Source organism: Arvicola amphibius, chromosome 5 (assembly GCF_903992535.2).
Source record: "Arvicola amphibius chromosome 5, mArvAmp1.2, whole genome shotgun sequence".
NCBI lineage: Eukaryota > Metazoa > Chordata > Mammalia > Rodentia > Cricetidae > Arvicola > Arvicola amphibius.
Genome location: NC_052051.1, coordinates 112,681,680 through 112,708,027, shown reverse-complemented (window position 1 = coordinate 112,708,027; position 26,348 = coordinate 112,681,680). Strand labels below are relative to the sequence as shown.

Below are 26,348 nucleotides of genomic sequence, written 5' to 3'. Positions count from 1 at the left end.
CGAACTAGATAGTAAAATTTGGAGGAAAAAAATCATACAAAATATAAACTTTTTAAATCTGACAAACCCTTTTATGGTTCCTTTTTGTGTTCCTTTCTTCCAACAGCAAAGATTTGCAGTTCTTTAAGATAACTTTCATTTGATCCCTGTAACTATTTTCCTTGGAATTTGGGGATCTTTTCTGAGAACATATAATTTCTGCTATATTTCTTGGTAAAGAGATTAAGAACATAGAAAAAGTTGGAGTCAATTTTAATGGACCTTTTTTCATTGCTTTAATTTACATCAGACTAAATCTTGTTTACATCAGACTAAATCTTGAAGTTCAAAAAGAATAAAAAACCAAAATAATTTCCATGGCATAGCTAACAAATCTGGGAAAAATAAAAATATCTAACAAACAAGATTTGTCGATTCTTTCTAGCTCCAGGTTTTATTTGTTGAGACAGAGTATTACTATATAGACCTGGCTGGCCTGAAACTTAATATGTACATCATGCTGGTCCTGAACTCAGAGATCCACCTGCCGCCTCCCAGTGCTGGGATTATTACAGGCATGGGCCACCACGCCTGGCGGATCTGTTTCTTAAATGAAAAAATCTACAAACCTAACTTTGGCTTTTATTTTAACTTATTTGATATGAAATAAAAGATTAAAAGATAAAAAAATGTTGAGATCTAATCATTGAAAAGGGAACAATACATAAAAATTTCAATAGGGTCTAGTAGATTAAAAAAAACACTAAAAAAATGAAGTTAAAAGGACGTGATATGAAAAGAAAATGTCCCAGATCTTACTGTAAAGAAAAACCCTGTAACAGTGACCATAAAATCAATCTCATGGTAGCACTCATTCCAGCTAGATAGGTTACTACAAAGCACATCGGGAAAAATGGATGTTGACAGATTACAGATCAAGCTAGTGGGGGTGTTGCATCTTTGACTTTACGTCAACTGCAATATATACTGAAAAACAGAATTTCAAAAACTCCAGTGAGAATGAGTAACACTGAAAAAGTTGAAAGAGAAGGACAATATTTAAAAGGGCGTTTTGAAAAGGCTTCCATTTTGCCAGATGTGATACTTAAAGGAGAATTAGGCTTGTTTTTTTTTTCCTCCCACAAATGACTATTCCAGAAGTACAATAAGCCTAAGTCAGAAAAAGAATTTTCTTACAAGGAACACAGAGTAGGATAATGTAGTCAACGATTTACCAAAGTCTCTAAAGGGACAGATGCAATAAATATGGGATAATAAAAAGTGAGCTTTGAAGTATGTTTAAGGAAGTTGTGGAAACAGAGAAAAAAAATGATGCAAAATTTCAGTCATAGTATGAGAGTTTGTATTAAAGGGAAATTAAAAAAGGAAGAATGAACTAATCTAAAATATGAAACATACTGAAACACACACCAGGGCTCTACATTAACTTTCCCTGTAGCCACAGATAAGGAAAAAAGAGAATTGTACAAGAATATATCTTTGACTACATACAAATCAGCAATCAAGACAGATGGAAAGCTGAAAATCTAGCATTCTAAATGGCAAAGCACATTGACTTCAGGAAAAAAAATGCTTAAAACATTCAACAAAGCAGACCAGGGGGAAAAAAGCCTGCTTAAATATGATTAAGAAGAACATACTGATGCCAAAAAACAACAAGATAATCCCAATGGATGACAGCTTTGTGGCCAGAAGCATTCTAGGTAGATTGTTTTATTAATGTAAAGCCCTGGTTTATACTGCTCAAAAACAATTACCTTCCAAATAAAGTGTTCTCAAAAGCATAACAATTCTTGATCAACTCAATGTCATCAGACTACAGAATTAGAGTAAAAGATATAGGTAAATACAGAATAGGCACTACAATGTAAAAGAAATTAGAAGCATCTGTTGCTTTAACTCACCTTATTAGAATGAACTGGCAAATCACATATAGAGCACAGATGGGGATAACCCTTCGGTAAGAGTCCATGGAAGTCTTCAATATTGCTACTTGGAGGAGCGCCCCTCTTTTTCTCAAAGAGAGATCTCTCTTGTAAGGGGCCAGGACCACGTCCCATTCTCTCATACTCACTGTCAAATTTATGATAGTTATGCGAGGTCTCACCAAAAAAAGAATCATCCCTACACCTTTCTCCATCTCTTAATCTGTCATCTTCATAATCCATTCTGTCATAATAACCAGATTCTTGAGAACGACTTCCATGGTCATAATCAAGCACTGGGTTGAGACTAGGACCACGATCATCAAAACTATCTCTTCTAAAGTGCCTTTTTTCTTCCCAATCATCCCTAGGTACTCTGTATGGTGGCTCCCGTGTAGCAGATCTGCCATCTCTACCATAACTCAATGTAGGGCCTTCTTCAGTTCTCCTCCTTTTAAGCTGTAGAAGGATTTGGGGCAAGTTCTCAGGAGTAATCTTGTCCTCTGGATAACGACTCAGTTCATCTAAGTCTCTAGCAGACAGACCAAAGCTGGCCAAAATATTACTGGCCTGGTCTGCATCTCCACGGTGTTGAGAAGACAAAGGGAGTGGACCTCTACTTCCAATGTTAAATATAGACTGCAAATTATGGGAAGAAGTACTAGCAGAAGACAGTGCGCTATGAGCTCCTTGTTGATTCAATGAAGAACTCATTCCAAGATTCATTAAACTAGCAAGGCGTGCAGTACCCTGGTTCATCCTTCCAAGAGATGCTGGCATACTTAAAGACTGGGTAGCAGCAGCAAGAAGGCCTATTCCTGCTGCAGACAGGTCACGCCCATGACCCTGTGAGTCCCTACCGAGAGATGACTGCTGGAATGACTTGGACATTGTAGAACTATCTCTTGTCTATTTTACAGATCAAAAAAAAATTTTTTTAAAAGACGGCCAAAAAGAAAGCTCAAACTAGAAAGCTAGGTTAACTTTGCTTCAAAAATGGTAACGCCAAGAAAAAGGATCAATAAGGACTGTAGAATCTTCTTCAAGCTGAGAACCAGCAGACAACTCTGTAGAAAAATAAGCAGTTTTAGTCATAAATCCCTTTAAAGTAGATGCCGTTTTTTAAGAAAAAAAAACTTACGCATCATGTTGATTTAAAAAAACCACTTAAGATCTCAAACTTACAAGGAATTCATTACATATCTTAAACAGATTCAGATGTATGCAGAGCCTGCATATAGATATTTAAAAAGTAGCTTTTCATGCTGAAATTTAACAAAGGGAATTTCATATTGGGCTTAAAAACATTTAAACTCAAGGCCTAGATGTTTGTGCATCAAAATTTCATTGAAAACAGAAGGGTATCTTCCTTTTAGAAGAATAAAAACATACTCTATAGTATGATGTTTAAGTTCTAGAAGACTAAAAAAATCAAAATTAAAAAAAAAAGGTCAGCAAGTCAAAGATGAACCAGTTGTATTCTGCTTTAGAAAATGAGAATATCACTTTCAGAAAGAACCAAGTAAAATCACAAGTAAATGAAGCTTAGGGTGTCAAGTATCTGACATAAGATCTAAGATCAAGTAACAGTTGAGACCTTCATGCAGCAAAATTAACTCGAGGTGAAGACAGATGTGAAGATAAATAATTTCCTACAATTTTAAGGATTTCTGCCCAAATTTAAGCCACACAACTAACTGCCGTCTTACTGACCATGCCAGGCAGTGCTTATTTGATACCTACTCTTATAAGGTAAGGAGAACAGTTTTGGTCGGTATAGAAACAGACCTACCAAGAAAAAACCCAGGTTTAGGAAATACAGTTGATTTAAAGAAGGGAAAACACCCCCAAGTTAGCACCTATTACTGTTCATTTAATGTTCAGGGCTATAACATCTCTAGAGTTCAAAGCACATAAATGAAATCAAAGACCTTATTAACAGATTTCTGCAAACTCTTCACAAGAATAGCCCAATAGCTTGAAAATTCTGATTATAATCCTTCAAGATGTGTTTCTGGATGAAATTTTTATTAAATCATTAATACTGCATCTCAAAAACTGTTATAAGAGTGTGCAAAGTATTAACACGATTCCCATTAAGCATTAGTTAAAAGACGTTAATACAACCAATGTTTTCTGCAAGACAATTTTATAATCACAATCACATACAAGATAAATCTGATCAATTTGCCACAGACTTCTACTATGATGCATTGCTTCTTCAGTTTTGTGTGTCTGATTAGTCATACACCTAAGCATTGTAGTTTACTAAATTTTATTACACTAAACCCCAGAAAATACCCAATAATTAGATCAATTCCATCAATGGTAGATTAAAGCAAGGATATACTGGACGAACACAGTGGTAGAGAAAGAATAAAAAAAAAGTTACAGGCAAGGAAGATTTGAACTAGATTAAAAAAAAAATAGATGCAATAAAGTAAGACACAACTGCTATCAGTGGTAGCTGGAATTACAGATGTTTTTGTACACCAAGAAAGATGAATTTGAGAAGACACGAAGGAAACTATTTCTAGACAAGATCCACTTATGTAATCTACTTTAAGTTTTAAGGGAAGATTAATGAAGAGAAGAGTTAGTGGGCAGTGGATGAAAGGCTTTTTTTAATAAAAATAGTATCTTTAAAATGCCATACACAACAGGCTGAAATACTAAGCACGTTGGTATTAATCTGATATAAACGAGTCATTTAAAACATTAGAGTTAATATTTATCACAGCTTTGACATTCACCTTACAGTCAAAGCCTTTTATTATTCAAAAGTCTGTCTTTTGAAAAAACTATTCCTATCCCAGAGAATAGTACTTTATTGTACATAAAAATTTAAATTATCATATTTTAAGGAAACAATCATTAAGTTACAGTGACATCAATTATATTTTTTGTACTTTACATAAAAAACAGTGGATCTGGAAAACTAAGTTAAGGTAAAAGATAATTTAAAAGACAAAACAGAAAATGGATGTTAGAAAAATTCAGAAAAGGGAGGACACACAATATAAATCCTATGAGAAGATGCATTCCACAAGAACCATTTTACTTCTTTTAATATACTTAATTTAATTTCATCTTAAGATGCAGCTACACACAACACTGAAGTCATATTACTGCAAAAAAAAAAAGAATTAAGCTGGACTTTTAACCAACAAAACCCAAAAAATAATAAAAAAATAAAAATTGCCACATCCCTGGTGCCCACCCTGGGCCAGTAGTAGTGCTCATAAATATAATCTCAGTACTTTGGTTTTTTTTGTTTGTTTGTTTGTTTGTTTTTTTCGAGACAGGGTTTCCCTGTAGTTTCTAGAGCCTGTCCTGGAACTAGCTTTTGTAGATCATCAGGCTGGCCTCGAACTCAGAGATCCGCCTGCCTCTGCCTCCCAAGTGCTGGGATTAAAGGCATGCGCCACCACCGCCCGGCTAATCTCAGTACTTTGGAAGTCGAAGCACTCACTACTGTGAGTTTGAGGTTACATAATCCACACACAAATTCTAAGACATTGGAACCTCGCTTCAGAAAAAACTTAGAAGTGTGTAAACAGAACAAAGAAAAATCAAACATGAAAGCATTGCTTAGAAAATATTAAAACGGTGCTACTAGCATTTTTAGTCAACTGAAGCTATAAGATATAAATCATTTTTAAAGGGCTCATTCCCATGAGACCTGTTGCTCATTACTAAAATTAGTGAAATACTTTATTAAAAATTTAAGGGCTGGGGGCCATACAGATGGTTCAGGGTAAAGGCCCTTGCCCACAAGGACCAGTGACACAAGTTTGACCACACAGAGTTGTTTTCTTGTGGCATGTGGCCTACCAAATAATAAGTAAACAACATTTACATTTTAAAATTAGGGAGTTGAAAGCTCAAGATGTTCCCCAATAAGTAGAGTCCTTAAAGCCCTGGGCTCAACACCCAGCACTGGAATAGTGGCACATAATTGTGATCCTAGCATAAGATCCACTGTCCCAGCTTGGCTTCAAACTCAAGGTGCTCCTACTTCCACTTCCAGAGCACTGGCAGATTGGAGGCAGTAAGATTATGAGTACAAAAGCATTGCAGCTACAGAGTTTGAGGATGCCTGGGTTCTCTTCAGAGAACTAATATGAGAATGCAACATCAAAATACAATTTACCCATAAATTCTAAATGTCCATTCATGAATGCACAATCATCCCCTCTCAAAACACAAAGCATCCCACCACAAAAACTAGGAAAACAAAAAAGCTTACCAACATGACCTATAATTTAAATTTAGGTAGGTGGAAGGGGAATAGGTCAGTGGAACACTTGCTAAATTCTTGAGAGGTCTTGAGCTCAACTGCTAGCACCACACACATAGAAATAAGCAAATGCAATTTACTACAATATGAAAATCAATTTAAAATTTATTTTATACTTGGGGGACAGAGGTAAGAGAATCCTAGTTTACACAGTGACTTTTGAGACCTTGTCTCAAAACAAAACAACAAAAAAATCTAATTTATTTTATATGTGGGGGTCAGGACAGTCTGTAGGAGTCAGTATTCTTCTGCAATGTAGGTCTCCGGGATTAAGTTCAGGATGTCAAGCTCAGCTGAAAGCATCTTAGCCCAATAATAAAAAAAAATTAACTAATTTACTAAAAATATATCTTTACACATAAAACACCCTCTGTTTAATTATTTATCAACAGAACTTCCCTTAGTAGATATCGCCATAATATTATTTTTGAAACAAGAGTTTCTGTGTAACTAACAGCTCTGGTTGTCCTGGAACTCGCTCTGTAGACCAGTTAGCCTGGAGCTCACCTGCATCTGCCTCCCAAGTGCTGGGACTCAGGACACACACCACCACCACCCAGCTTAAATATTCTTTATTGGATTTTTAAAAAAGTTGGAAGAATATAATCTAGATAGACAGCACAGTCAGTAAAATGCTTGCCTTGTAACTACAACAACCTGATATTGATCCCCAGAATTTTTAAAAAGGGTATACTAGTAGGAGTTTATATTCCCTGTACCAGGGAGGCAGAGACAAGAAGAGATCTTTGGGGGCTTCCTTGGCCAACTATTGTAATTGGTGACACTTCGGGCCAAATGAGATCTGGTCTCAAATAAAATGAATGGCATTCCTGATGATACCTGGTGTTGCCCCAAACATCTCCTCACACTAAAAAAAGAAGAAAAAAGACAAATATGCCAAGAAAAACACTGTTAATAGGTATCTATTACTGCCACATCTTAACTTATGCTCTCAATTATATAAAATAATCACTTCTTAAAAACAAGTTTTAATTTGGAGACTGGAATGTAGGTCACTGCTGGGGCACTTAATGTGTAAGATCTTGGGATCAATCCTTAGAATCACAAAAATAATTTTTAAAAATCTGTCAATGCCAGGGGTGGTAGCACATGACTTTAACCCCAGCACTCGAGAGGCAGAAACAGGCGGATCTCAGTAATTTGGAGGCCAGCCTGGTCTACAAAGCAAGTTCCAGGACAGCCAAGGCGGAGAAACCCTGTCTTGAAAAACCAAAATAAGTAAAAAATAAAAACCTGCCATTTTATTAAACCTTCCAGAAGGCTTTACTAAAAGTTACCAGCATAGGGCTAGAGATGATTTAATGCGTGAAACTGTTGTGCAAGCCTGAGGACGAGTCAAAGGCACAGCATGAGCACCCATAATCCAGACACTCCTCCTCCAGACAGAAGAATCCCAGAAGACAGAAGACCTGGAGTACAAAGTGGGAGGGAGCACGATTCTTCCTCAACCATGGTAGAGGGCTCATACATGTGAGCCTACATTTGTTACCGTATACACAAACATTAAGAAGTTACGTAGCAAGACCCTGTTTCTAAAAACAACAAACCAGCCCAGAATCACTGTTATTGTCTAACATAATCACACTTAAAACATACACTTCTGAGTACCTTAAGAGGATTTTTTGGGGGAGGTTGGTGGGTAGGAAGAGGGTCATACTATACATTCCACATGGCCTTAATGACTTCAAAACAAAACAAAACAATCCTGTAAACTCTGAAAGTCCAAAATCTCCCCCACGCCATTTCAATTTGAAAAGTTATGAATAAAAATCCCTTAAAGACAACACATCTAAAATTTCCTCAATTGTAGTTTCTTTCTGTTCTACTTTTAGATATCTATAGTTTAAACACAAAGTTTTTTTTAATTAAGGATTTAAGAACAGCTGGGTGTGGTGTTGCATGCCTTTAATCCCAGTGCTGGGCAGGTGGCAACAGCAGTAGGATCTCTGAGATTGAGGCCAGCCTGATCTAAGCAATGAGACCCAGTTATAAAAATTAAAAAAAAAAAACAACAAATTTTAGAATGAAGAGAATATATTCTGTATAGATAAACTAAGAACATCTAACAAATCATTATCTGATATTTGATAACACGAGTACTAGTTTTTTTTTTGTCATTTCTGTTCCAGACTTTGTTTAAAGCTGGTCTACTTCTACCTTAATTCTTCTTAAAAATGTATGAGATCCTAAAAATAAAAACCATGAGAATCTGATCTGATAAGGACTTCTACCATTTATACCCACACACCCATTTTTCCTCATTACAAAAGCAAATGGAGGCAGCACTTTGGAGGCAGAAAAATGGAAAACTGGAGGACAGCCTGAGTTATAGTGTCAAAACCATGACCCAACACAAAACAAACAGTAAATGTTAACTTCTTAAAGGAATTTTAGAAAATCACCAAGGAGGAAATTTAAATTGACCTAGGATAAGCCTTCAGAGAAAACATTTTTGGGGTATTATTTTTCTATATATTTAACAAATCAAAGTTGACATCCGCAATACTGACTTTCCATGTAATAATGTATAGCATAATTATTTCTTAATATTACCCTCCTCTTAAAATATTATTTAAAAGTAGTAGCATAGATTTCCACTTCCACAATAAAACACCCCTCTCCCAAACTGAAGTTTTCAACTTTTATTGCCTACCAACAAGCCTGGAGCCTCTGTGCAAAATAATGCTAAGTAAAAGTGACATCACTCAACTCCATCAATTAAAATCCCACACTTAAAAACTGCCATTAATATTTACCATACACAATTTGACTATTAGGATAAATTTAAGTGCAACCTTTCCATCTTAGAACTATTTATCAAGGACCATACTAGTGCATTAGTGCATTGTCACTATAAAATTGAAACTTAATACTCAGGTGGTGGCATGGCGGTGAACGCCTTTAACCATAGTATTCAGGAGGCAGAGGCAGGTGGATCTCTTCTGAGTTCGAAGCATAATGAGTTTCAAAAAAAAAAAAAAAAAAAACCAAAAAAACTGTCTCCAAAGACAAAAAAAAAAAAAAAATCAACCCAAAATGATTCAATACTCTCTTCTACCATAGCACTTATGTAAACCATGATAGTTCTAAAATGTAAGATATTATCGCTGCATTCCTGCTTTTAAAAATTCATTTATCACTTTATTGTATTATTTCTTGGTCTAAAAGCATCAGGTAAAAAGTTAAATACTTCCAAATCAATCCAAGTTTAAAATGCTACATAAAAGTTGTATGTAATTGATGAGGAAGTGAGAGAAAGCTACTTCTATGGGTAGGAATTATAAACTAAGTACTTGTGAAATGGCAAAAAAGTAAACTTAAAAAACCTCAATGCAAAACACGCTGGGGTAAATGTATCTTTTTCGAGGATTATATAACCAACCAGAAGAATCTTTTAGTAATACTTCGGTGACATTTAAGCGCCAAGGCAACCTTGGGGGTTTCTGCAATAAAATACTTCCCCCTCCTTCGAGATTCCTAAAATACTAGTAAATTATGAAGCTAACTGGGCGTGGTGGCAAAGGCCTGTAGGTAATCCAGCTCTAGGGATGGCGAGACAGGAAGATATGGAGTTCCTTCAGCGACCTCAAAAAGAAATCTATACACTGCGTAGGGTAACTTAACTGTTAGTAAAATAATGCTGTTTTGAGACAATCCTGATGTTACCACGACTGGCCCCGAAGTCATGGCAATTCTTCATCCGCCTTGGTCTCGAGTGCCGCTATTACAAGTATGCGTCATTACGCCCAACAATTAGCTTTTAAAGAGCTTTTCAACACCCATGAAAAACCGCCCGCGATGTTATCTTTTGCCGGCATAGTCAAGTCTAAATTTACCTGGGCGAAGAGTGTTGTACCGACTGACAACTTAGCCCGTTTAAATACGCAACACGCAGCATCAACACAAAAATCCCATGATTACTTCCTATGAAATCTGCGACACAAAATTTCAGAGCTTCAGAAAGACTAGAAATTTCAGAATCACCACCGTTCTCGAAACGTCTAGATGAGTAACTGTAAGCTATCCCACAGAGAAATATTCCACAGAAGGGGCTAATCCTTTAGACAGAGTCACCTAACAGGGAAAGCGCCGAAGGGGCAAACACCTACGGTAAGAGGAAAACACAAAAGCGTGGCACAGCACTAGCAGAAGAGACTGAAGGCTACACCACGGCCCTCCGAACCCTTTGTCTGAAAACCGGAAGGTCTCCCAACACACCAGCCTGTCCAGAGGAACCCGGACTGTTTTGATAGAGAAAGGAAATGTGAGGTGACTGATTGACGAAACGAACATTCTACCGAGGAGCATGCAGAAAGCTCTACCCAGGAGGCAATACAAAAGCCAAGCGTTAACGTTTCATTTTCGGCCATTTTTACGCAACTGGGGGGGGATGGGGAGGAATTGTTCCAGATGTCGGGCTAAAATCGCGCGCGGGCGAGGGACGCGGAGTCTTGGGAATGGAGCAAAACGGAGCGAGGGGTGAGGGACGGCAAGGCCCCTGACGCCAGGGAAAGCAACGTCGGTCAAAACACGCAAGCTTTTCACAGCCTACGGAATCCTCCATTTTGGGTCCATTTTCAGGGGAAAACGGCAAACGCACCGTGCGGGACTCGCGCGCCCACGGACTTCCCGGGGTTGACTACCCTCCCTCCCCGGACGGCGGGCCCCAGCGGACGGCCTCCGCTCCCTCGGGCTCCGAACGCTCCTCCCTCCTCCCAGCGCCGGCGGCCCGCGTGTAACGGGCTCGTCCCGCCCCCGCCCCCTAAGCCCGGCGCGCAGGACGCTCGGCGGAGAGGGGAATTGAACCTCCGGACCCCGACTCTCCCGCCGCACCCACAGGCCGTCGGCTGCCTGCGCGTCCTCCCGCAGAACGGCTCACCTCCGCCGCCCGGGGAGGCAGGCTGCGCCGCCACCGCACTCCTAACATGGCGGCCGCCGCTCAGGCGGCTCACATACGCAGCGCCGACGGAGACGGCACGGGGAGCGGGAGCGAGCGGGAACGGCGTGCCGCCAGCTCCCAAAAGCCACGGCCGCGGCGGCAGCCCCGCTCGGAGGACGCGGACAGCCCCGGCCACCCACCCGGACTCTTACCCACTTCACGCCTACCTTAGGGGAAGGGAGAGGGAAAAGGAGAGATACCTCTCTCAGCGAGCGGGACGCGGAGGCTCCCACAATCCCTCGCAGCAACGGCGCTGGCAGGAGGTGGCGACGGAACGAGAGCTCACTCTCGCGAGAGCGCCCGTTCCCACCCCCGCCCCCGTTCCAGTTCGGCACGCGCTAGCCCCTCCCCCTGCGCGGGGCGGGTCGCCGACACACGCGGCCGGCGTTGTTCTCTGTGGCGGACGCCTCCCTGCTCCTGAGAAGGCGGGAAAAGCGGCACGAGCGCGTCCACAGGTTCGCACACCTCCCTGAAAAATGCTGGGCGCCTCAACATCTCACCGACGCTGCAGAACACCCCAAAAAACGAAGCAGTAGGCGGGCGATCTATACTCTCCGTTTTGTCCAGTGAGGATCCGTGCCAGAGGGAACTATATTTTAGGTGTTTAGCCAGAAACTCCTGTGCCATATAATTAATTAGAGGTGGATAGGGCAGTTCGATAATTAAGATGCCAACACACCATCTTTAAAAAAAAAAAATGGCTGAATTTTTCCGCTGTGAAGAGAGGTCTCTGCAGAGGCCATAAACAGTTTGAGGACTCCCTGGAACCGGCAATAGACCCGCCTCTGAGAGTTCTCTGCTGCAAAAAGCCCTGGGACCTGAGATGCTTCTGCTTTGAGATTAGGGAACCCTTCAGGCTGCAACCACCCTCATAGAACTCAAAATTTGGAAGGCAGATAAAAAAAAAAAAAGAGAAAAGAAAAAAATTTGGAAGGCAGAGAATCTTCCTATAAAGATTTAATTATTGGTGAGTTTGAGGCCAGCCTTGTCTACAGAGTGAGTTCCAGGACAGGCTCCAAAGCAGAGAAACCCTATCTCGAAAATCAAAAAAATACTCGATGCTTTCTGAGGTAATGCTATTCACACATAACCAGTTCATTTTGACAGGTAAAAAAGCCAACTCTCAGCACTTTACCTCTATTTATTGTTTTATTTCATCAGTGCTTCTATCAATTAGGCCGTAGAGAAACGGCCAGCTGTGGTAAAACAATCTTTGTCCTCATGGAGCTTTCAGTATATGCAGATAGAAACCAAAATGTGCATCAATTTAGCTAGATAACAGTAATAGATAATAATAATCTGAGGAATGAGAAAGCTAATGACCTGGTGTTAAAGTGTTAAGGCAAGTGAAGAGACTCATCTCAGGTATTAGAAGCAGGGGTAAAAACAGTGCTTTTGTAGGGAAAATTGCAGAGACGACCGAGCAGATAGTAAAGAGCCATTCTCCTTGGGTTGCATATGCAGTAAGGTATGTATTCAAGAAAGGCTATAGAAGAATTAGCAGACACAAATCCTGGTTATTAATACACACACACACAAACCATCCTCGAAAAAGCATTTCTGCCTCCACTGTGAAGAAAATAAACCAAAGGCAAAGAGAACAGACAAAATTTAAAGATAACTTGAAAGTCGGAATCCCAGCATGGCATTCCACAAAACCAGTGAAAAATGGAGTGCTTGGGAAATAAGTTAATCACATGACCAACAGGAAGACAAAAGTTAAGTGATGGAGGAGAGTTATCTGTCTGTTTCTTTCATTGGTTAATTAATAAAGAAAACTGCCTTGGCCCTTTAAGAGACAGAAAATTAGGTAGGTGGAGTAGACAGAACAGAATTGTGGGAACAAGGAAGTAGAGTTGGGGAGACGCTTCAGGCAGTCGCCATAGTGAGTCTCCATGCTTCTCCTCTCCGAGATGGACGCAGGTTAAGATCTCTCCTGGTAAGCCACACCTCGTGGTGCTACACAGATTACTAAATATGGGTTAAAGGAAGATGTGAGAATTAGCCAATAAGAGGCTGAAACTATGGGCCAGGCAGTGTTTTAAAAGAATACAGTTTCTGTATAATTATTTTGGGTAAAGCTAGTCGGGTGGTGGGACACAGCCCTGCAGCTTCTTTCTACAGTTAAGAATGACAGATGATGAATGTATGGAAGGGACACAGGACCCCATCTATGAAGAATGTGTAGCAAGAGAAATCAGCTGAAGTAACTTATTTTACTTGCTATTTTAAATAACTTATATTAAACACAATCATGAGAATCTTAGTAAGGAGAGGTTGGAAAGAGGAAATCTACAACGTAAGTTACTAATAGAAACGCCTCTTAAGACATTAGGGAATCATTTCTGTGCATCAATGAAAGCAAGACCCAATAGTAATAGAAATAAGATCTTCCTGTCCAATCTCAAATCACAATACACCTAACCATTTTAACACACTTTATCGACATCTCAGCTGCATAGAAGTGAAACACTTTTTAATTAAGTAGTTGTTTATTGAAGCTCTGCAGTGAAATGGAAGACAAACTACAGGTATAAAGAGACAAAACAAAGACTTGTGAGCCTGTATTCATCAAGTGTCATAGTAGTTTGGGGGTACAAAGATGGGAAACTGGAGGACCGTCCTCTGAAACCTGGCCTGGGAGGAGGGGAGAGAAGGCTCAGGATCTGGGCTAGCAATAAGGACCTTTTTAATAGGAAAAGGCTGTATCTATGAAGGACAAAATATATTAAAACATTAGGTTTAGCAAAAGCCTGCAGCCCCAATTGAGCCACGTTTGAGAACCGCCTGCCTCTGCCTCCTCAGTGCTAGGAGTAAAGGATGCACCACCGCTTTTTCAATGTTTGAGGAAAACATCTTTGAAAGACGTTCTCGGGCTGAAGATGTAGCACAGCTGGCAGGCTCTGGGTTCCATCCTCAACACAATTTGAGAAGTCCTTGCACACCTGTAAGTCAGGAGGATCAGGAGGCTGAATCACTGGATACCAAGGCAGAGGAGTTTTGGCTGGAAACCATGTCCCAAAACAAGTCACAATAACTTTACATCCAACTGTCAATCTTTACAATCTACCATGAACTTAGTCACAAACAGTAAATAGTAAGGGTCCTCCCTCCCATGGAGTTTTCATCTAGTCATTTTGTACACTGTTCAACATGAGATCCTGGGTTCAGTCCCCAACAATGGAAAAAAATAGGCTGGGCTGGAGAGATGGATCATTGGTTAAGAGCATTGCCTCCTATTCCAAAGGTCCTGAGTGCAATTCCAAGCAATCACATGGTGGCTCACAACTATCTGTAATGAGATCTGGTGCCCTCTTCTGGCCTGCAGCAGAGCACTGAGAATACTGTACAAATAAAAAAAAAATTTTTTTTTAAAAAAGAGTAAATGGTGTTCTTATGGAGAGCCAAAGTCAAGTTTCCAGAGGTTCTGAAAGCTCTGGGGAAACACACCCATGGGAAATATAGGTTTACAATATATAATATCCTTGCCCAGAGAAAGAACCATGAGTGTGTAGATGTTTTCTACACAATGAATTGCTTTCCCTTTCAGGATAACTCGACAGTAGGGTGGCACATTGAGAAACAGGAGTTAGTAAATTGATTCACTGTAGGCATCTCCACACAACAGTAGGCAAAAAAAATCTCAAGAATTAATTCACTAGCTCAGAGAAATGGTTTTCCTAAGAGTTCACCACAGCTCCATTAGCAGGAGCTACTCACAATTCTCAAGAGTCATATCCACCCTTTTCAAGTCTCTAATTAGTTGCTCTTATCCTGTTCTTTTCCTTTGTGTAAATTCCTAGGCACTGGAGAGGTCTTTTTGCATCCCTTTGGGACCTGCAGAATTTACCCCACTGGGTTTCGTTTTTCTAATGAAAAACCCCAATGTCACCTGTTTAAACCCAGTAAGTGACAACACCATGAACTGCCACCATCAATGGCAGTACTAGTTGCCTACCCTACAGGGTTCCTCTGTGTAGCTGTCCTGCACCTGGCTCTGCAGACCAGGCAGGCCTCAAACTCAGAGGTCTATTTGCTTCTGCCTCCAGAGCATTAGGATTCAAGCTGGGCACCATCACCAGCTTTGCCTACTTATTTTAAACATGCTCCTTTAATTCATGTAGACCCAGAACCTAAAACCTGATCAGAACAATTTGCAACACCACTGTTGCCCTTGCTTCAGAACTGGGTTCACTTCCCAGCACCCGCTGGCTCACAACCATCTAACTCCAGTTCTAGGGGACCTGCTAGCCAGACTTCATGCCATCAGGCACGCAGAGGACAAATATGCATACACATGAAATGTCAATGTTCATTTCTACATGAATGGGTGTTTTGCCTGCTTGTATGCCTGTGTACCACATGCATGGTGTCTAGAGAGGCCATCAGATCCCCCGAGACTAGAGTTAAAAAGATGGTTATGAACCACCATGTAGATGCTAGGTATTAAGCCTGGGTTCTCTGGAAGACTGAGTTGTTCCTCCAACCCCTAAAAAACCAAGTTAAAGCTTTTTTGAATGCTTATGATTTATTTTAAATTTACCAGGACTCAAAAGACAACTGGGAGAAGTAGTGACTAACTCCACTTACCAATTAGGAAATCCCATTAAGTTAATTGTATTATTTATGTTATCAGTACCTCTTAGGACAGTGAATATATGCATTAATAGATTATTTTCTTTCACAGGAACCTCTGTGCTCATGGGTATCTCTCCACAGTCTAAGAATTAAGACCCTATATTAAAAACTCTGTAAAGGACAGGAAGAGATGGCTCAATAGGCAAAGCTGCCTGCTGCCAAGCCTGACAACTTGAGTTGGATTCCCAGAACCCACATGAGTATTTTCGTCCTCTTACCTCCACTAGTGAGTAGCACAATCATAGCTGCATATGCTCACAAAACTGCAGATACAAAAATCCCTGCAGGATAGGCATGGCAGTACATGCCAGTAATCAGACTGCTTGCAAGGTACAGTAAGTTACTGTTACATAGTAACATAGTTAAGCCTCGGTTACACAAGACTGTCTCTTTCAAAGAGTGCTCTAAACCAGATGTGGCACCTGCAACCCCATAATTTGGGCAACAGGCTGTAGGATGGGTGTGGGAGTGCTCACCTACCATTCCAGCACTTCAGGGATGGAAATAGTATTAGGCCAAACTCATATACGAGGAACTGTCTGTCTCAAAATAGTCTTGGGCCTGAAAGATTCATCAGTGGTTTATCTTGCTGGTCCCCTAGAATACCTGTTCTGAGCCAATCATCCCACGGGATCCACATACATGTCATATACCTTTATATGTATAAGTACATATAAAGGTTCATTACAAATGGTGAGAAACACTAGAATAGAAGCCTTATAAACCCAAGGATAAGGAGGATGATCTATTTCTTCTAGATAATATAGTCACTTTATTCTTTTCAGATAAGGAACACAGGCAAAAGTTTGGCATGTGATTGATGACCCCAGCACTCAGGAGGCTGATCCAGGATCACCTACTTGAGGTTAGCCTGGGTTAGGCTATCTTAAATAAAAATGTGTGAAGATACATTTTGATACTGTAACTAATGCTGTTCCATCCCAAGACCTGAACTTCAAAGGTCAGAAATGTTACTAAATCTATTCTGCTACCTCTTTGTCAGTAGCCCCTGGGAATTTTTTTTAAAGCTTTCAAACATTTGGGAATGTTTACCCTGAAAGTTTCAATGAAATTCCAATCTCAGTGTTCATCAGTAAGCTTTATTGGAATATAGCCGCATTCATTTGCTGATACATCGTCTGCTTTTCACACACAGTTGCAAAAACACAGTATTAAGAATATTTCCTGCGGATCTCTGAGTTCAAGGCCAGCCTGGTCTACAAGAGCTAGTTCCAGAACAGGCCCTAGAAACTACAGGGAAACCCTGTCTCGATAAACCAAAAAAAAAAAAGAATATTTCCTATCTGGAGTGTTATAGGAACTTAAAAGACCTTTGTTTTTCAAAACCAATGTCCCCAAAGTGTTTGAAATGTTCTGAGCTATCATAAGATGGTTACTATTCAAATAGTAGTCAGCCATAGCCAGTAGTACATGGCCGTCATCTAGTACCTCAAGAAATTATAGCTGAAGATGTAGCTCAGTTGCCCTGGGTGTGAATTCCATCACTGCCCCATGCCCCAAACTGTAGCTGGACTTTGCAAGCATTCCTGGAAGTATCACAGCTCTTTAATCCTCTAAGGCAAACTTAACTTCCCCTCCCCATGCGTACATGAGGACCTGGACATCACAGGGATCACATACATTACTCAAAACACAGTGTTGTCAGAAACCTGAAGTCCTGATGGAGGCAGTTTTCTCATTCTCCTAGAATCGAGGAAAAGGTAACATGCTGTCAGTAAGGTGCCAGGTTTAGTGCAAAGGAGGCAAAACGTCCTCCCCACACAGCTGTATTCCATTCAGTTCATTCCTTTTAGCATGAAAAAAAATTGTTTGCACCTAGACTAGGACCAACTCCACAAGGAGTCATTCCACTCTCAGGGATGCAAAACACTGCCTAAAGGTAGCCAGCACCGCACCAAAACAGTGCGGAGCCAACCCTCAAAAAAAAAACAGCGCTTACTCTTCCAACAGTGTAACACAGTCACAGGCACCACACAGCCTGGACAGCTGACAACTGCTGGATCACTCCAGAAATCTTTCCCATCTCGTGTACGCTCGGACTGCAGGGAGCAGACACAAGCAGACCTCACGACCAGCTCGATGTTGCACTTAAACTTCCCGTTTTACCCAACAGCAGTCTCTACCGTTTGGCCGGGACTAAACTTAGACTCTTAGCAGTGAACAAGACCCTGCACTTTGTCTTCTAGGACGCACATCCCTATAATCATTCCTCAGTTGGAATGGCAAAGATCCTTCATACTGTCAAACAAAAACATCAAAATTCTACAGTCAACTCCAAGAGTAAAATCTGCTTCCCTTTGTTTCCTGATGCGTATCTATAGCGATGAGGCAGAGAAGGCAGTCAATGCCAGAATAGACACTTACCTGATAACCACACCTGCACTACTTCTCAGGGGGGCAAAGACCACCCTACTTCCAAGTCATCCTAAAGAAATCAAGCAAATAAGCTTAGAAATTCATAATAGTTAGGTATTAACAATGCCCTATATAATTATAAGTAACTAGTCAGTCCTTCCCTGGGACTGAATATTTGAAGCAGAGAACTACCTATTGCAAGTTATCCTTTGCCCTTCCACTCAAAAGAAATGTAATTTGTGTCCCGTCATCCTGCTAACTCCTCTGAAGCCCTCTGCTCCTCACTAGTCCTAAGACCATTCCCGGTGAAGTCTATTCCCAATGTACACTTGAGTCCCTTTTAAGAGGTGAGTTTATAAAACATTCTGGTGGCCTGCAGCCCACTTCCCTGATAGCTGGATCAAGAAGATCAAAGGGACAGTTGGAGTTATCTGAGTTAAGTTATTCTAAGATGTTAAAACTGGGTCAGTGTCGGGAGGAGTAAAGGATATGAGGGGCGGGAAGGCAAGAGTCCAGATACTTGGAAAAGCCAATGCAGAGGAACAGCTAATGCTAAGGCATGCCTGCTTGAAGGACCGTTTCCTAGGCTAAGCCAGTGCTGGTGCATAATAACAAAGTAATTATGGGCGTGAACCCAAGGGCAGGCGGATAGATGGGGTTTGAAGTGGGTAGCATAGGGTAGTAACTTTCCTGTCAATACTGTGATCAGAGCTAGTTTGTTTGGTTTGGTAGCCTATGGCATTAGATCAAGGAGCAAAGGGGTGGATGGTGGCAAGCATGATTAAGATGTGAGCAGCGTGGAGGCTACTGATGAGTGTGTCAGAAGATGCACACAGGGGTCCCCTAAAACACCACTCAGGGTATTTGCAGAGCTAATTCCCAGCTATCCCTGAATGTCTATTCAGATTCAAGGGTCTGGGTGCAGACCGGAGAGTGACACGCTGAGTCATGGAACTTCAGGCGATACCAAGACTGGTAAGCACCCCTGTCCAAGAGAGAAAAGGGAGGGGCCTTGGCAGGAGGCCAACCACATAGGATGTGGGTGAGCCACATTGAGGTCGGGTCTGCCTGTGGAAACCAGGATCAGTAACTAGGTAGGCTTTATTGGATAATCACAATTCATTCTGAGTGATGGGTTTGCCTAAAATTGTGGCATTCTTAGAGAATCAGCATCCTAATAATAAAAAAGATCAACTGTTTGACCTAAGCTTAGTTCCCAGAACCCCTTGATTGATACTCATAACAGTTATTGAAGAACTAGAGCAGAATACTACCTTTTGTTGAGACTGGGCCTAGATAACCTAAAGGGGATGCGGCATGCCACAGTGCCAGACTCAGCATTCCCGTCAGCGAGCTCATTCCATGGTGTACTTCTGAAGTCTCTTTTTTAAAAAGGGATATTGGCCAGCACTGGTGGCTCACACTTTAATCCCAGCACAGAGGCCTGTGAATCTGAGTTTTTGGCCAACCTGATATACAGATGAGTTCCAGGATGCTGGCCAGAGCTGTTACACAGAGAAACCCATCTAGAAAAATGAAAGGGGGTGCCATAGTCCAGCTCTTATTATTGTGGGGAGTGGGAGTCATGTACTTTTAGTGAGAGCACATACCAGTAACTCCCTCCACTGTCTCAGGCTCTAAATCTGGATTTTTCTATGTTTACACCCTCATTGGCTTGATTTCTTTTGTTCTGATTGTGATTTGAGTAACCCATGTCAAACTTGCCAGACCAGAACCTGGCCTTTAGGTTTCTTCCTGCATAACTTGCTCTTTACCTTAGCGGGTAAGCAACTATGCTGACATCCTGGAATAGTTAACAACAGAGTTGGCATGAACCAGGCCCAGAACGCCAACCAGCTATTGGCTGCTGTTCTCCCAGCCGTGTAACACTTGCCTAGGTACAAGGAAACCTAGGTAGCTGCCTACAGCTGGGGCAAAGGAGAACTAGCGGAATCGTACTCACCAGGGCAGGCATCTCCTCAAATTGGCAGCTGGGCACTATGAAATCAAAACATCCCAGATTAAAGTCAGCCAGCAGTCAACGCCCGTGCAGTTAAAAATAAAAGAGAAAACAAAACTCTGCCCCCAAACCCCCTTCACCTTGTGAAGGTTGAGCCATACAGACCCATCAGTAGACAAACAGCTTACCTTTGGGAGCTCTATCCCTAAAGAGTTCTATAGTAGGATTACAGTAACTATCTAAAAACTGAATGTAGTCACGGTGTGAGGGGACTTGTGCTAAGAGCCTCAATAGCTGCCACTTTGCACACCATTATAACATATATAAGGAAAGTTATCCAAGCTCATGCCGTTCCCAAACCTCACGTCTAACCCACTCTAAGCAATTTAAAGGAATAGGAAAAATAATATAGGCCTCATTGTTCAGGTCTAACTACTCTTTCAGGGCGTGGGCTGAAGCAGCTCTGGTTCCCCATGGACACGTGCTCCTCACAAATCGTTCGCAGTCCCTGCCCGGAGTTCCAGAAATGCTAAACTCTGGAACATATTCCAGGTGACTCCCCAGCTGCAGAGTGACCGCATCTCATTGGTGGCAACTTTTGGGGTTACGCTTTCCCTTAATCCCTTCACGATGCCCTCCAAGGCCGGAGGCACAAGGAAACAAGCCCTCGTCTCTTCCTGTGCCCAGGCAGAAGCCTTCTCACCCTCCGTCTCGCCTAGGTAGGTAAAATCTCCAGGACCTCTCCTCGTCGGGCCCTCACTCACCTACACGTGCTCGGAGCTCCGCAGGACACAGCAGCCTTGGCAGAGGCCACGGAGGAAAGGGCTGCCCGGAGCCGGCGGGAGCCCCACCCCGGGGCGGTTGCAGGGCGGGGCGATCCCGCCCAAGAAAGGCGGGGCTAGAAACACACCAGGCTGACTAAGGAGATCGAAGTCCTATTAACATTCACCTGTCTTAGAGAATTGCTTAGTCTCTGAACAAAGGCTACGTTTGCCCTGGTCCTTATGTATAGGAGCCCTAGGTTTGCAACTGCTAAAGACAGAGTCCCTCCTGTTCTACTGGGGCCAGGCTGACTGCCTACGTACACCTAGTGCTTGCAATGGCGGTTTCTTTTCCACGTGTGGCGCCCTTTGGTTGCTGCTGATCTAGCCCATGCTTTTTGTGCCTCCAGTGCAGATCTTTCAGCATCTGCTTTGTCGGTCGGTTAATGGTGCCCCTAGCCACACAGATCATCCCGGTTGGTCATGTTTTAAAACCTGCAGACCACACCCCTGATGTCCTTCAGTAAAATCCTCGAGTGGACATATTTGGGCTGCTCCAGCGCAGTAAGCTAAAGGTCACATCCTTGATCTTGAATAGACACCTCTCTGTTACCAGGATTTCTTTTGAACACTAACATTTCTTTTCCCTTGTAGTTAAGGACTATGATTCTATACTGCTAAACAAATGGTGATTCAGGGGTCTGAACCCGATTTGTACCTCCTTCAAATCCTGCTTTTCAACTCCCTTCCCATCTTCCTTTCCAGCGTCTCCGTTGACTATTACACCCGTCAGTAAAGGTCAGGCAAGCCTCTGGAGATCAGCTACTCCTTGGCATCTGCCAACATGTTTTATTACCTATTTCCTCAGTTCCTTCATGAAAGGGGATGGGCGGTCCTGTACATTCCAGCCTTAGCAAACCTCCTTTGAAAACACCATGGCGCCCCAAGTTGATTCCGACAAGAGACCCTAGGCTGCAGAGCCAGAGGACTACTGGAGAAGTAGCAATCACCAATCTTCCTCCCCAGGTTTGATGGAGTTGGACACTGCCCCTAGCTAGGGAAAGGCTTACATAAATGCCGTAATTTAAAGGTCACATGGTCAATGCTGGGCTAGAAAGCAGGGCTGTTTTGCAGTTAAAAAGGAATGTGGCTGAAGACTGCTGTCATAATCAATGCAGCGCCTGGCTGTCACAGTGTATTCATAAAAGAGGGTTTATGAGACCTATAAAGCCGAGCAGGCTGGCTGGGTAATTGTCCTGCAGAACCCTGCTAAAGGAGGAATTGCATTGGCATCCCATGTATTTTGCTATCTTCCCTACCAAACCCACAATGCAGAGAAGGCAGAACTACCTGAAGAATTCATGAAAGGAGAGATGACATTAGAACCTGTGTGCACCTGTTTATGAGGGACTTCAGAGAGGAGGCAGGAAACAATTGAACACAGGGAGATGAGGGTCTCTAAGGAGTGTTGACTGTATTCACAATGTAGTCTAGCTAGACGCAAAAGGCAAGAATTATGTAAAAGAAAGGCCAGTCACTGTGAATATGGCTATGTGGTGAGCCCTGTTCTCATGTCACAGTGAAAAGGTAGCCAACATTTTTTTAGGGATGGGCCACTTAGTGTCCTGTGAAGAAAAATGTGGATTATTATGATTTCTTCTTTTCATAATAAAAAAAAAAATCCTCCATAGTCAGCCTTTAAAAAAAGTACAACCTTGCTGGATGGTAGTGGTACATGCCTTTAACCCCAGTATTCAGGAGGATCTCTATGAGTTCGAGGCCAGCCTGATCTACAGAGTGAGTTGCAGGACAGCCAAAGCTACACAGAGAAACCCTGTCTCAAAAAAACATAAAACAAAAAACAACTAGAAAAAATATATCCTTTTAAGTCATGGTACTGGTTGATTTATGTGTATGGAGGTTTATTTTGTTGTTATCCATTCTACCATCATTCTCGTATATATATGTGTATATATATATATATATTTTGGTTTTTCGAGACGGGTTTCTCTGTGGCTTTGGAGCCTGTCCTGGAACTAGCTCTTGTAGACCAGGCTGGCCTCGAACTCACAGAGATCCGCCTGCCTCTGCCTCCCAAGTGCTGGGATTAAAGGCGTGCGCCACCACCGCCCGGCAGGAGACTCTTTTTTCATCTATGTACTACACTAGCTGGTAAACAAATAATAGCTACCCAAGTTAGATAGGGGTTCTGTGGTGCCATTATTACTTCTCTAAAGCATAGTTAGATTGCCAAGAATGTGGAAAAATTAAAATCCTCATGTGCTCTGGTAGCAATGTAAAATGGTAAGATGGTGTGCCTGCTTTGGAGAACAGTCTAGCAGCCAGATTCAGTGGCACGACACACGTTCACAACATCCACCTCAAAGGGAGAGGATTGTCACACGCTTGAAGGCAGCCTGGGCTACATAGTCAATTCCACTTCCAGACTATCAGGGTAATATTAAAATTTTTTTCTCAATTTTTTAAAAAAATATTTAACCTGCCTGCCTCTGCACACACACCAGAAGAGGGCACCAGATCTCATTACAGTTGGTTGTGAGCCACCATGTGGTTGCTGGGAATTGAATTCAGGACCTCTGGAAAAACAGCCAGTGCTCTTATCCTATGAGCCATCTCTCCAGCCCCTTTTTTCTTTTCTTTTCTTTTTTCTTTTTCTTTCTCTCTCTCTCTTTTTTTGTTTTTTTTTTTTTTTTTTTTTTTTTTTTTTTTTTTGAGACAGGGTTTCTTTGAATCTTTGGAGCCTGTCCTGGAACTAGCTCTTGTAGACCAGGTTGGCCTTGAACTCACAGAGATCCGCCTGCCTCTGCCTCCCGAGTGCTGGGATTAAAGGCGTGTGCCACCACTGCCCGGCTCTCTGCAGCTTTTTTAGAGCCTGTCCTGGACCTAGCTCTTGTAGACCAGGCTGGCCTCGAACTCACAGAGATCCGCCTGCCTCTGCCTCCCAAGTGCTGGGATTAAAGGCGTGTGCCACCACCACCTGGCCAAAATTTTCTTTCTTAATATTTTTTTTTGAGACAAGGTTTCTCTGTGGCTTTGGAGCCTGTCCTGGAACTAGCTCTTGTAGATCAGGTTGGCCTCAAACTCAGAGATCCGCCTGCCTCTGCCTCCCGAGTGCTGGGATTAAAGGTGTGCACCACCACCTTAGGCCTTTCTTGGCACAGGGTTTTACTATATAATTTAGGCTGATCTCACATTTACTATGTAGCTCAAACTGGCCTTGAACTCTCTGTGATCACCGAACCGCAGCCTCTAGAATTATGGGTATGTAGCACTGTGACTGACCAAACTGTACACTTTAAATGGGCGAATTATATGGAATATGAGTTATATCGCAATAAAGACGTAAAAATAACAATGAAAAAAATACTAAGGGGCCTGGAGAGATGGAACAGAAGAGCACTGGCTGTTCTTCCAGACGGCCCAGGTTCCATTCACAGCATCCACACGGCAGCTCACAAACCTCTGTAACTACAGTCTGCAGTGATCCAATGCTCTCTTCTGGCCTCTGAGGTAACCAGGCACGGGAATGGTGCACAGACATGCAGTCAGACAACCCATACATATAAAAATAAATTTGGAAAAAAAAGAATACTTGGGAAAAATCTGCACCCCTGCTTTTAATTCTAGGCTGCCAATGTGTTTTGTTTTGTTGCCAATTTTAAGATATAGAAAGGACTTTTTCTTGTGTCCAGTGGCTTCTCAGCATTTTTTCCTCAGTCTCTGGGAAAACATAAGGCATGTGGACCAGCAGCACAGCATATTGGAAGAATTTCATTCATTCCCATCCGTCCACTTCCTACCCCAGCTACCCTATGATGGCTCAGTTCAACATGTATGATGTACCTACTACGCATAAACCATGTAGAACTGGAAAGAGCCAATGTCCCTTTACTCTCTCCAATGTTTTAAATTATATTATGATAATGAACTCTATGTAAACAAAAATAGCACTTTAGATAAAAAGGTTATGTGCCAATAATAGTCCTAAGGCAGCTTGGGACATTAGGCCCCTTCTATTGCGTGTAGGGCAGCATAGTGACAACAGCTACAGCAAGACCTCTCCCCAGTCCTTGGAGCTGAGCAAACTCCAGGACTTGGCTCCCCCTCACATGCCTCCAATCAACCCTTCCTTTGGTTGCTACACTCAATTTGTTAGTCTATTTTCATACCCCTCATTTTCTCACCATCCCCACCCCCACAAGGTCCAAATTGGCCCTCCAATACTGAAACCATTTGCCGGAAATTCATTAAACTGAACACATGGGAAATTACAGAGGAGATTTCACTTGTCACTTAGGCTCAAATATAGAAAGTAATTTTATGAGGCCAGTGCCGGGAGGCTATTTTTACCTTGCGTGTTTGTGCTGAGCTCCCTTCTGCAGTCTCTCATTCTTCTCTTCCTGGCTATCTCCCCTTTTCTTTGTTTTTTACCTCAAACTAAATGTCGCCCTTTAAATCTTTATCCCAGCTTCACACTTGACTTGTCAGCTTCTCTTATCTCACATTCTAGCGTCTATTTCTGACGTCATGATCCATTCAACATGCAGCAGGCCCAGTGCTGGGCACAAGGATGGACGAGTGGAGAGACAGAGCCCCTGCTATTATGCTGTTACGGCCTGATGAAGGACCTCAGAGACAGAATTCAGATTTGGTCACCAGAAAGGAAGAATAGATTTGCACCTTTCTGATTCTGATATGAATTTTACTACTGAGTAAGCGGGGATGCAAAAATAGCCAGAGGCCTGGTGTGTTTATGAGGAAATAAGCCCGTTATAAAAATAGGTAAGAACACTATAGGCCGTGGCTTACATGTGCTTTGCGTTCCCTAGGTAGAGAGAACATGGATTTGAGAGTCAGATTTAGGTTTGATTCTGACTACTCCACTCACAAATTCCTAGTTTGAAATAAGTGACCTCCGGGCCTCAGTTTCCTCCCCTGTAAATTAGGAGTAGCTTCTGGGCATGGTGGCATGTACCTAGGCTCAGTTACTGAAGATGCTGTGTCAGCAGGATTTCCAGAGCCCAGGATCTGGAGATAGCCTGGGCAATGCACCAAGGTGCAATCTCTCTCTTTTTTTTTTTCTTTTTTCTTTTTTTTTTTTTTTTTTTTTTTTGGTTTTTCGAGACAGGGTTTCTCTGTAGCTTTTTAAAAGCCTGTCCTGGAACTAGCTCTTGTAGACCAGGCTGGCCTCGAACTCACAGAGATCCGCCTGCCTCTGCCTCCCGAGTGCTGGGATTAAAGGCGTGCACCACCACCGCCCGGCCAAGGTGCAATCTCTTAAGAGAAAAAAAAAAAAAGAAAAGAAAAGAAAAACGAAAAGACTACTGTTATCCTCTTTTTTAATGGTTGCTGCCTTTTAAGCCATGGCTATCCTAACCAGCAACTACAACTCGGCCACTACCAGCAG

At 42.0% G+C, this 26,348-nt stretch overlaps 1 protein-coding gene, 1 long non-coding RNA gene and 1 other non-coding gene across 5 annotated transcripts in view; all 3 read right to left on the bottom strand.

Moving 5' to 3' along the window:
• Matr3 (matrin 3) overlaps window positions 1-11,476 on the bottom strand; it is a 29,251-nt gene extending 17,775 nt beyond the window's left edge. Inside the window, exons 1-2 of one of the 2 annotated variants that reach the window (XM_038330094.2) lie at window positions 11,353-11,476; window positions 1,905-2,992 (exon numbers count right to left, since the gene is read on the bottom strand). In XM_038330094.2, coding sequence (XP_038186022.1) covers window positions 1,905-2,816 — 912 coding nt within the window. In that variant the 5' untranslated portion in view covers window positions 2,817-2,992; window positions 11,353-11,476. The remainder of the gene's footprint in view (window positions 1-1,904; window positions 2,993-11,352) is intronic. The other variant, XM_038330095.2, reaches the window with a different exon arrangement.
• A 2,298-nt stretch (window positions 11,477-13,774) lies between these two features.
• On the bottom strand, window positions 13,775-20,971 carry LOC119815067. Of its 2 annotated transcripts, XR_005285497.1 has the most exons (5): window positions 20,924-20,971; window positions 20,163-20,197; window positions 18,209-18,269; window positions 17,465-17,527; window positions 13,775-14,130 (listed from the first exon to the last, which is right to left on the bottom strand). It is a non-coding gene; the product is annotated as an uncharacterized LOC119815067 (long non-coding RNA). The 2 variants fall into 2 exon arrangements; XR_005285496.1 differs by lacking the exon at window positions 13,775-14,130 and having other exon boundaries at window positions 17,368-17,527.
• Window positions 17,649-17,845, bottom strand: LOC119815936. Its single transcript, XR_005285609.1, has one exon. It is a non-coding gene; the product is annotated as a small nucleolar RNA SNORA74 (small nucleolar RNA).
• Window positions 20,972-26,348: the final 5,377 nt, after the last annotated feature.